Source organism: Dicentrarchus labrax, unplaced genomic scaffold (assembly GCF_905237075.1).
Source record: "Dicentrarchus labrax unplaced genomic scaffold, dlabrax2021, whole genome shotgun sequence".
NCBI lineage: Eukaryota > Metazoa > Chordata > Actinopteri > Moronidae > Dicentrarchus > Dicentrarchus labrax.
In genome coordinates, this window is record NW_026136706.1 from 457,188 (window position 1) to 468,439 (window position 11,252).

General features: G+C 40.0%; 2 protein-coding genes across 2 annotated transcripts in view; one reads left to right on the forward strand and one right to left on the reverse strand.

Annotated features, from left to right (window-relative positions):
• The window catches only part of LOC127365043 (kinesin heavy chain-like), a 28,679-nt gene extending 17,545 nt beyond the window's left edge, over positions 1-11,134 (forward strand). Inside the window, exons 17-26 of the mRNA XM_051402735.1 lie at positions 565-682; positions 772-848; positions 2,803-2,912; positions 3,024-3,125; positions 3,532-3,592; positions 3,685-3,756; positions 4,690-4,794; positions 4,909-5,125; positions 7,797-7,964; positions 8,161-11,134. Coding sequence (XP_051258695.1) covers positions 565-682; positions 772-848; positions 2,803-2,912; positions 3,024-3,125; positions 3,532-3,592; positions 3,685-3,756; positions 4,690-4,794; positions 4,909-5,125; positions 7,797-7,957 — 1,023 coding nt within the window. The 3' untranslated portion in view covers positions 7,958-7,964; positions 8,161-11,134. The remainder of the gene's footprint in view (positions 1-564; positions 683-771; positions 849-2,802; positions 2,913-3,023; positions 3,126-3,531; positions 3,593-3,684; positions 3,757-4,689; positions 4,795-4,908; positions 5,126-7,796; positions 7,965-8,160) is intronic.
• The window catches only part of LOC127365076 (uncharacterized), an 80,994-nt gene that overhangs the window by 7,398 nt on the left and 62,344 nt on the right, over positions 1-11,252 (reverse strand). The window lies entirely within an intron of this gene.

An 11,252-nucleotide genomic window follows, 5' to 3' on the forward strand; every position in this document is an offset into this window, starting at 1 on the left:
ATTCAAATGTATCAAATAGTTAAACTTTAATTATTAAATGATAGCTAGATTAAACTCCATCAAACATCTTAAAGTGACATCTCATTAAGATGTCACGTCAGGGCGGCTGTGGCAGGGCGGGTCGTTCCTTAATCGATGGTTGTGGGTTCAATCCCCGGCTCCTGATGCCACATGTCGAAGTATACTTGAGCAAGATACTGAACCCCAAATTGCTCCCAATGCTGTGCATTGGTGTGTGAATGTATATGAATGTTAGTTTCTGTTCGATGGACTTTGCCATCACTGTGTGAATTTGTGTGAAAGGGTGAATGTGGCACGTAGTGTAAAAGCACTTTGAGTGGTTGGGAGACTAGAAAGGCGCTGTACAAGTACAGGTCCATTTACCATTTACCATTAAAAAGACCTTGTCGCTCTTAACAATAATTAAGCATCTTGTGTTAGCTTTTTCTTCTTTTTCTTCTTCTTCTTCTTCTTCTTATTAATGCTAATTAAGCTTCCTGTGTTTGTTGTACTATTATTATTATTGTTATTATTGATACTAATGTCCTGTTTTTGACATTGCAGCTCCAGGCAAAGATTGGCTCTCTGACAGACGACCTGCTGAAGGTGGAACAGAAGAAGAGGAAGCTGGAGGAGAGTCAGGACTCTCTGATGGAGGAGATCGCCAAACTCCATGCTCAAGGTCACACACTGTCACCATGGTTACAGGAAACACTGCTCTTTAATTGGCTGGCAGAAGAGATAATCGCAGTTTGTTGTGTGTGTGTTCAGGTCAGATGCATGAGGTAACGGTGATGGACAAAGAAAAGGAACACATGAGCCGACTGAAAGATGCAGTTGAGATGAAGGTAACTGATGACTGATCATATGCTCAACCATCATTTGACACATCGTTGATTTTATTCTGTATTTTTATTTCACAAACCAACAATGAGTTAAATCTGGAGTTACACAGAGGTCGAGTTTAAGTCCCTTATTGTTCCTTGTTTAGATCAATGATCTACCAAATGTTTGTAAACTGATATCTAATATTTGATCTTTACTTAATATCCTCACTGTTGTTCTAAGTGACTTAAAGTCTGTTGGCAGACTCAAACCAACACTGAAAAAAAAAGTGAGTTAAGTCCAATTCAGTCCCAACATTCACTAGATAATTTGTCGCGTCCTAGAATATGAATAAAAACAGTAGGGACAGTAAGATTTTCCTATTTGATTAGTAGTCATTGTAATGCGGTAGCGGTAATGATTGTGAATCAGAACAACCAGCAAGGAGACTGAACCTTTAATTCAATTCAATTCAATTAAATTTTATTTGTATAGCGCCAATTCATAACAGAAGTTATCTCAGGACACTTTTCAAATAGAGCAGGTCTAGACCGAACTCTTTAAAACATTACCACCATGAGCAAATACTTGACGACAAGGGCAAGGAAAAACTGCCTGTTTAAAGGCAGAAACCTAGGACAGATCCTTCGGCTCTAGGTGGGTGGTCGTCTGTCTCGACCAGTTGGGGTGAGAGAGAGAGACAGACAGACAGGTGCACAGCAACAACAGTATTGGCAATGGCAATCTAGCAGGACCATGGCAGGAGGCTCCACCAGGATCGACAAGAACCTGCGAGACGAGAAAGCACAAGAATTCCGGGGAAGAAGTGAAGTTAGTAACATGCATTAATGGGACATGAATGAGTGCAGAAAGAGAGAGGAAGAGAGGAGCTCAGTGCACCATGGGAAATCCCCCGATAGTCTAGGCCTATAGCAGCATAACTAAGGGATGGTTCAGGACTCACCTGATCCAGCCCTAACTATAAGCTTTATCAAAGAGGAATGTTAAGCCTACTCTTGAATGTGGTGAGGGTGTCTGCCTCCCGAACCACAACTGGAAGCTGGAAGATATGAAGGGGCCTGACCATGACAAGCTTTATAGGTGAGGAGGAGGATTTTAAATTCTATTCTACATTTTACAGGGAGCCAGTGCAGAGAAGCTAGTACAGGAGAGATGTGATCTCTTTTTCTAGTTCCTGTCAGTACTCGTGCTGCAGCGTTCTGAATTAATTGGAGCATTTTAATTGCAGAAAATTGCAGCTCATCCAGGATTTTATGTCCTTAAGACATGTTTGTAATTCAGATAATTGATTCATTTCATCGGGCTTAATCGATAGATATAACTGCGTAACATGTGCATAAGTTAATGGAGTGATTCCTAATAATGTTGCCTCAACGATCTGATAAGTATGACTTAAACCAGCTTAGTGCGATTCCGTTTTATTTTGTTTTATTCCAACACAGTGTAACATCACACAGTCTGGTTGTTCAACACACACAGAATAAATAACTTCCAACTTCACTGAAACTAATCCTGGCTGATCGATACGATTGATGGTGGATAACGTTAACAGTTACTGACTAATTAACTGGCAACAAACTGGATCCTCTTCCTCCATTTCATTCCTCTCCTGTTGCTGCCTGAACCCGCCGGGTCTTCATCCCCAGAGTCAGAGTCCTGGTTGGAGTTTCGATGCTCATTCGGGCCCTGCTCCGGTTCTGTGGCTCATTCGGGCCCTGCTCCCCGGCAGTATTCCCTGCTGGGTCCCTCTGCTGCTATGCTAGTAGTGTTTAAACTCCCCCCTGTCCTTCCAGCTCCCAGTCGGGGTACAGACCGCTAACGGGACCCTAGCTAACAGCAGCTAGTACAGTTAGCATATGCAGTAGTGCAGCGGTAAGAGACTTCCTGTGTTACAAGAGAAAAGGTCCCTGTTGCTGGCTTTAGAGAACTGAAGTGTTCCTGCTGTGTGTTCTGTAGAGAACTCTAGAGGAACAGATGGAGAACCACAGAGAAGTCCATCAGAAACAACTGAGTCGCCTCCGGGACGAGATTGAGCAGAAGCAGAGAAACGTCGACCAACTCAAAGAGTGCGTTATTAATTATGACAATAACTGATTTGTTCAGTCTGTTTTGAGGCAGCAGCTGTACATTGTACACAGTGGAATATGATTTAATGTCTGAATAAACGTTTGTTTCAGTTTGAATCAGGCTCTGCAGCTGGAGAACAGGAAGCTTCAGTCCGACTTTGACAAACTGAGAGCTGAGGATCAGAACAAAGACCACAAACTCCAAAAACTGCTGTAAGTTTGTCCCTCTGTGCTCACTGTAGATACTCTAGACTGGCTTCTCTGGTGCAGTTACACAAACATCCATCAGTCAGTGTTTGCACCTGTTTTTATTCACATTTTCAGTCTGCCTTTCAGAGTGGATATCTCCAAACTAATGGCAGCAACTGGAGGATGAGCTCCACCAGCTGTTTAATTCAGTTCAATTTTAGCTGTATAGGGACAATTCAGTTATCTCAGGACATTTTTCCAATAGAGCAAGTCTAGACAATCAAGAAACAAACATTCACTCATGTTTGAGCTTCATTCGGATGGAAACTTGACTATAATGATAATATCATCTGTTTTATGAAATTCTCTTCATTATGTAGTCTAATGATAATAGTGATAATTAAACCCAGACTCTGTTTGTGTGATTCAGGTTCCTGAATGAGAAGAGAGAACAAGCCAAAGAGGACCTGAAGGGTCTGGAGGAGACTGTGGTACTTTTATTATTGATTATTCAATCATTCCTTGTATCTTTGTCTGCAGCTGTGACAGGTCAGAGATCAGCTAAGTTATTATCTTCCAACAGGCCAAAGAGCTTCAGACACTGAACAATCTTCGTAAAGTCTTCATCGAGGACATCAGCACTCGAGTCAAGAATGTAAGAAAACCACTAGTCAGTCCTGATCAGTCCAGACTGAAGGTGATGGACTGATTATCCTCTGTAGCATATCTGATCAAACATCACAGAATCCCTGGAAGTTATTGAACAGTCCACATGGCTTTGGTCGGCAGCATTGAGAGCCTTGGGAAGATCAACCAACAGTACAGCACAGTGCTGTCTGATATCAGCTAATACAAGTGTAGACTGCTGTGGCCGGAGAGTTACAGTTCAGTAAGCACTGTTAACTGGAGCTTTAGTTTATGTTGTTACTTGTGTTCATTTTATATTATACATTATACATTTAGTCCTCGGATTAAAAGTTCCTATTTTAGTCTTTGTGATTAATTACATTTTCTTTATTTTGAACCAACCTGATTCAACAATTGAGGCCCTCGGATGATAGTAACACACTGACTCAGCAACAAATATGTTTCTGAGAAATAAGAACAAGAAAATCTGTGTACTATATTTGCATACAACACATGCTGAGTAGAGATTTTATACATAAAATATTGGTTTAATAAAAGTTTCTCTCTCTGCTGCATTATATAATTACAGCATAATAGTATAAGTGATCCAGGTAATCAGAAGTTATTGTTTCCAGTACTGAGGATCTGTAATGATTACAACAAACAGCAGGTGTCATAATATGAACCAGTCACAGTCCCACACATATATGTTCCGATAACCAGCAGTTTGTCTCTTTGTGACAACTAAAACCAGTGTATGAGTGTCACCAGATGAAGTCTTTATCTTCAGAACAACCGTCCTGAGCAGTGTGAGTGCAGAGTTGGGGTAGAATGGTTTTTGTCGGTGCGACAGACCAGTTTGAGATGTTTATTTAAGGATCATTCTGTGTCTTCGTAAAATGTTTGATGGATGTCAGTCAGTGATAAACCCGAATATCAACGTTGTTTCTTCTTTAAAAAGAGTTCAGAGAACGACTGTGACGAGGCCGGAGGCAGTCTGGCTCAGAGACAGAGGATCATTTTCTTAGAAAACAACCTGGAGCAACTCAGCAAGGTCCACAAACAGGTCAGTGCACAATAGATACTGATGCTCACCTGTTAATCTTTATCTTCTCTTAACATAACATTATCATGCTAACAGACTGGAGCCTCAGTGAATTGAACCCTTTGTGTTTTCCAGCTGGTGCGGGACAACGCTGACCTTCGCTGTGAGCTGCCCAAGCTGGAGAAGCGTCTTCGGGCCACAGCAGAGCGAGTGAAGGCTCTGGAAACCGCTCTTAGAGATGCCAAGGAGTCGGGCGTAAGGGACCGCAAACGCTACCAACAGGAAGTGGATCGAATCAAAGAGGCTGTCCGGTCCAAGAATGTCTCCAGGAGAGGACACTTTGCTCAGATAGGTGAGAAAATGGTGGTTACAGTACACAATGATGAACGTCCTCTGAGGAGCTGGGATGAAATCAGTGTAAGGTTTTGTCCTGATGGTGGTGCTGGAGGAAGTTCAGGAGGTCCAGATGAGTTGTTCTGAACCTTTAAAGATCTGATGTGTCAGACTCGCTCAACTACTGACTCGTCTAATTCAATTCAATTCAATTCAATTTTATTTGTATAGCGCCAATTCATAACAGAAGTTATCTCAGGACACTTTTCAAATAGAGCAGGTCTAGACCGAACTCTTTAAAACATTAATTACAGAGACCCAACAGTATCACCATGAGCAAGCACTTGACGACCAGGGCAAGGAAAAACTGCCTGTTAAAAGGCAGAAACCTAGGACAGATCCTTTGGCTCTAGGTGGCTGGTCGTCTGTCTCGACCAGTTGGGGTGAGAGAGAGAGACAGAGAGAGAGAGAGCGAGAGACAGACAGACAGACAGACAGACAGACAGGTGCACAGCAACAACAGTATTGGCAATGGCAATCTAGCAGGACCATGGCAGGAGGCTCCACCAGGATCGATAAGAACCTGCGAGACGAGAAAGCACAAGAACTCCGGGGAAGAAGTGAAGTTAGTAACATGCATTAATGGAACATGAATGAGTGCAGAAAGAGAGAGGAAGAGAGGAGCTCAGTGCACCATGGGAAATCCCCCGATAGTCTAGGCCTCTAGCAGCATAACTAAGGGATGGTTCAGGACTCACCTGATCCAGTCCTAACTATAAGCTTTATCAAAGAGGAATGTCTTAAGCCTACTCTTGAATGTGGTGAGGGTGTCTGCCTCCCGAACCACAACTGGAAGCTGGTTCCACAGGAGAGGAGCTTGGTAACTGAAGGCTCTGGCTCCTGTTCTACTTTTAGAGACTATAGGAACCACAAGTAGCCCAGCATTCAGAGAACGTAGTGTTCTAGTGGGGTAAAGGGTACTATGAGCTCTTTAAGATATGAAGGGGCCTGACCATGAAGAGCTTTAGAGGTGAGGAGGAGGATTTTAAATTCTATTCTATATTTTACAGGGAGCCAATGCAGAGCTAGTACAGGAGAGATATGATCTCTTTTTCTAGTTCCTGTCAGTACTTGTGCTGCAGCGTTCTGAATTAATTGGAGCGTTTTAATGGACTTATTGGAGCAAACTGATAATAAAGAGTTGCAGTAATCCAGCCTTGAAGTAACAAATGCATGGATTAGTTTTTCTGCATCTGTCTGTGATAGTATGTGTCTAATTTTTGTAATATTACGTAAATGAAAGAAGGCAGTCCTAGAGGTCTGCTTTATGTGGGAGTTAAATGACAAATCCTGATCAAAGATAACTCCAAGATTCCTGACAGTGGTGCTAGAGGCCAAGTTAATGCCATCTAGAGTAACTAAATCTTTAGACAGTGAGTCTCCAAGGTTTTTGGGGCCAAGAACAAGAATTTCGTTTCGAGTTTAACATCAGAAAATTGCAGGTCATCCAGGATTTTATGTCCTTAAGACATGTTTGTAATTTAGATAATTGATTAATTTCATCGGGTTTGATTGATAGATATAACTGCGTATCATCTGCATAACAGTGAAAGTTAATGGAGTGATTCCTAATAATGTTGCCTAAAGGGAGCATATATAAAGTAAATAGTATTGGTCCAAGTACAGAACCTTGTGGAACTCCATGACTAACTGTAGTATTTATTGAAGATTCATCGTTAACATGTACAAACTGCGAGCGATCTGATAAGTATGACTTAAACCAGCTTAGTGCTGTTCCTTTAATGCCAATTTGATGCTCAAGTCTCTGTAAAAGAGTATTATGGTCAATGGTGTCAAATGCAGCACTAAGATCTAATAATACAAGTACAGAGACAAGTCCATTGTCAGAAGCAATCAGAAGGTCATTATTAACTTTAACCAGAGCTGTCTCTGTGCTGTGATGAACTCTAAATCCTGACTGAAAATCCTCAAATAAACTATTGTTATGTAGAAAGTCACACAACTCTTTGGCGACTACTTTCTCCAGAATCTTAGAGAGGAAGGGGAGGTTAGAAATTGGTCTATAGTTGGCTAAAACCCCTGGGTCAAGAGTGGGCTTTTTAAGAAGGGGTTTAATTACAGCTACTTTAAAGGACTGTGGTACATATCCTGATAATAAAGAAAGATTAATCATATCCAGTAAAGAAGTGCCAATTAAGGGAAAAACTTCTTTAAGCAGCCTAGTCCCTGAACTTGGAGAGCCACTGATAACTGTTGATGGCAGTTGGTGATTCATTTTCTCTCTAATAGTAATAATTTTATTATAGAAGAAGCTCATGAAGTCATTGCTACTTAAGTTTATGGGGATATGTGGCTCAATAGAGTTGTGACTCTCTGTCAGCCTGGCTACAGTGCTGAAGAGGAACCTAGGGTTATTCTTATTTTCTTCTATTAGTGCTGAGTAATAGGCTCCTCTGGCATTACAGAGGGCCTTTCTATAAGTTTTAAGATTATCATGCCAAATTGAGCGATATTCTGATCATTTGGAAGAGCGCCATTTCCTTTCAGATTTCCTAGCTATTTGTTTTAACTGGCGGGTTTGGTGGTTGTACCACGGTGCTAGTCTCCTATGTTTTAATAATTTCCTTTTTATTCTATTATTATTTTTTCATCTGTCTATATCTGTGTAGCCAAACCAATCAGAGCGGGACATCAGCACCATCAGCACCCGTCCCCCTCTGCATCCGTCAGGCCAACCGTCCGAGGAGGAGGAGCAACGTCCAGTCCACGTCATCACTCCTCCCGGCAGCAACCACAGCAACCACAACCCCATCAAAGCCACAGCAAGTAAGGTACAGGTGAGTCATAACAACAACAACAACAACAACATGGGAACATCATCAACCACAGCAGAGAGCAGATGTTTTGGCTCCACCCTGAAGGTTTGGGAATGATGTTTTCTGATGTCAGTGTATGTTTATTGACACATGAACAGTTTAATGATCAGTTTTGTAGTCCGTATAAATAACGGTTGATTACTTCCTGTCTTCACAGGCAGCACACGACTCCGGATCAGTTTCCTTTTCTGTGGATTTGGGGATTTTGGAACTCCAATGCTCTCACCACTCTGCCTTTACTGGAACCGTTTCTACTACTTTCCACCTTAACAGCCAAAAAGTGCTTTCTTTCCTTCTCTGATTCTGTTCAACTGTCTGACCAGATAAGTTCAGCCAGAGTTTAATGTGTTAAAAAATTACTTAAATAAGAAGTTGAATAAGTTAACTCAGGGTTTTTATCTGAAGTTAACAGAGGCCTGTACTATGTGGTAACCCCACACATTCACGTAAAAAAATCTGACCATACACAAACATGGCAGAGTGAAGAAAAAACTATAATTAAAATAATCCAGACTAAGGGCCTGTGTTTGTGTCTTCACATCATTTTACACGAGGGCAACCTCAGTGACTTTTCGAGTGGCTGCCAAAGAATGATCTCTTTTCAAATTCGTTTAAAATTAGCTTTTTTAGAAAAAATGTCACCAGGATAAATTAACTCTTTAAAACTGCAATTAGAACCACGTTTTACATGCAATATGTAATTTCTGCCACTAGGGGGTCTCTCACATCCAGACAATAAGTTTGATGAGATGGTGAAGCAGTGTGGGATCATGGGAGTTGTTGTCTTCACCACCATTGGCGTCATTGCAGTCAGCTTCTCCCGGTTAGGATTCCTTCGGTCTTCATGGTTCAGGAGGTTTCTACCGGGAGCCCAATTATCCACAGAGGTCTCCTGCTCTCCAAAACAAACAGACCCGAGCTGAGCTGCTGCTAACGTTAGCTCAGCTTGTTTCTCTGATACCTTAAGATCCAGACAGCACTGCTTTTTGATGTTGGTTTAGCTCCGTGATCCATGTGTCCTCAAATCCCACCAAGAACCTTTCAGAAGCAGGGCGTCTTCACAGCGTCTTTACAGCGTCTTCACAGTGTCTTCACAGTGTCTTCACAGTGTTTTCTTGTGTATTTTGTCCTGAAAAAAAGAAAACAGTGCGTTTCTCCTCTTTATATCTCGTCTGACTGATTGACTTCTTGTCTGGTGTCACTGCGTGAAATTCAATCCAGAGTCTGCACAGGGTTTTTTTTTTTAAAATAGTTGTTTCTGTGTCTGACTGTTATCTTGAACATAACCTGCTCCGGAGCAGGTTAGCAGTTCAGCATTAGTTACCATGGCGATGTACCTTGGTGAGAAGTGAACCACCATCATAATACAGGCCTCAGGAGTCGTATGATAATGGACTATTGTAGATTTATGCTGTGTCTCTGTCCTCATGTTGTTATGGAAAACCAAAATGTTCAAAATGTATAAAAATTTAGGAATGATACTAATAAGTAATACTGTGGGGAAATCTAAATGATGAGATACTGAGTCAACATTTCAGCTTTCAGGCCAAAAAAATTACACAGTCAATATTTATTTAACTTTTAATGGGCTGAATTTTATTTTACATTGGCCTCATAAGTCATTATTATGATGCAATTTTTCATAATTCTTACGAATAAATCATAATTTGGTTTTAATCATTTGGATATAAGTTGTAATTTTTGTACAGTACTTTATCAGGATGAAATTAGAGTTTTGTGCTCGTATATAGGCCTACATCATACAGTATAATATTATAATTATATTTCCTCCACAGTATTTATATATCAGTAAAATCTATAGAACGACTCCTGTACGAGACACAGTCAACATCATGATAGAACTCTTTCTGTGTTCTGATGTATGTTTACAGTGGGTTGGTTAGTGTTTTTTAGTCATTGACACTTTAAACTGATACAATTATATATTTTACATTGATTTGCACAGTTCATCGTCCAGGAAAATAATCAAATCAACATGAGTGATAAAATAAAAATGATCAACAACTGAATAATTTAATTATGTCCTTAATGTTAAATTTTTTTAAAATTTTAATTCAACTTTCTTTAAATTCTGACTTATGAGATAAAGTCATAATTTTACAAGAAAAATTTGATTTTGGGACATATTATACATTTTATTTTATTTTTCTTTGTAGCAGTCGCTCATTCATTCATTCATTCATGTGTGCTGCTATTTTCCTTTTGCTCATTTCATTTGGGATCAATTGGAAACCTTCTGGGTTGATTAGAGGATCACTTAGATCACCTGTTGCATGGGGGGGGGGACTGACTGACTCCTCAACAATGATGGAGAGCAGCTTGGTGATTCCCCTCTTGGCCAATCCGAGTGTGACGACGCCCATTCTTGAAGGCATAAAAGAGATGGGGGATCTGATCCTTCAGTTGGTGCAGAGCTCACACTCTGAGACATGGTCAGTGTGTTTTTATTTTTAATATTATGTGATTGGGAACTGATTCTCAGGCTCCTTCTCCTTAAGTTGAGACATGGGGAATCAGTACTGCCACAATCATTTTCTGTACCTTTCTGTATTCATCCCTGTTTATGAGCAGTGAGTGAACGGGTTGTAATGTGCGACACAACACAACCTCAAAGTATAATACAATTTTCTTGTAAAATTATGGATCTATTTATAATCTTTAATTAGTAAGTGAAATAAAATAACTTTTAATAATTAATGATTTTGACTTGAGATACAATATTATATAAAATTTACGGAATAATCTTTAAGAGGTATAATAATAACAGATTTTTATTCCAAATGTTTCATGATTTTTTTTTTTTTTTTCATTTTCCTGGACTGAATGTTTTATCACACTGACTGTTTTTTAAATAATTTATGTGCGTTTCAGAGGAGTTTTATAGATTAATTTATGAATTTGTTTTACTTTGTTGGAACAGTGTTCATCAGCTCAGTGTTTCTATCTGTGTAATATTTCTACCAGTGTTGACCTGCTGCTGTGTGTCATTTTCAGCTTTTGTAGTGGATTTATCTGAAAGCATTATGAACATCATGAGTCTTTGTTGAGCCACAGTGTTTGTCTGTCTGTTGGCTTTAAGTATTATTAAACTGTGGTGCAGTTGTTGTCTATCATACAGTGTGTTCTCTGAATCCTGAAATGAGGGTTGTGATATAAACTTGCTTTCAGCTCTCTAGGTAGCGGTAGCTATAAAGAAAAGTTGTATTTATTATTATTATTATTATTATT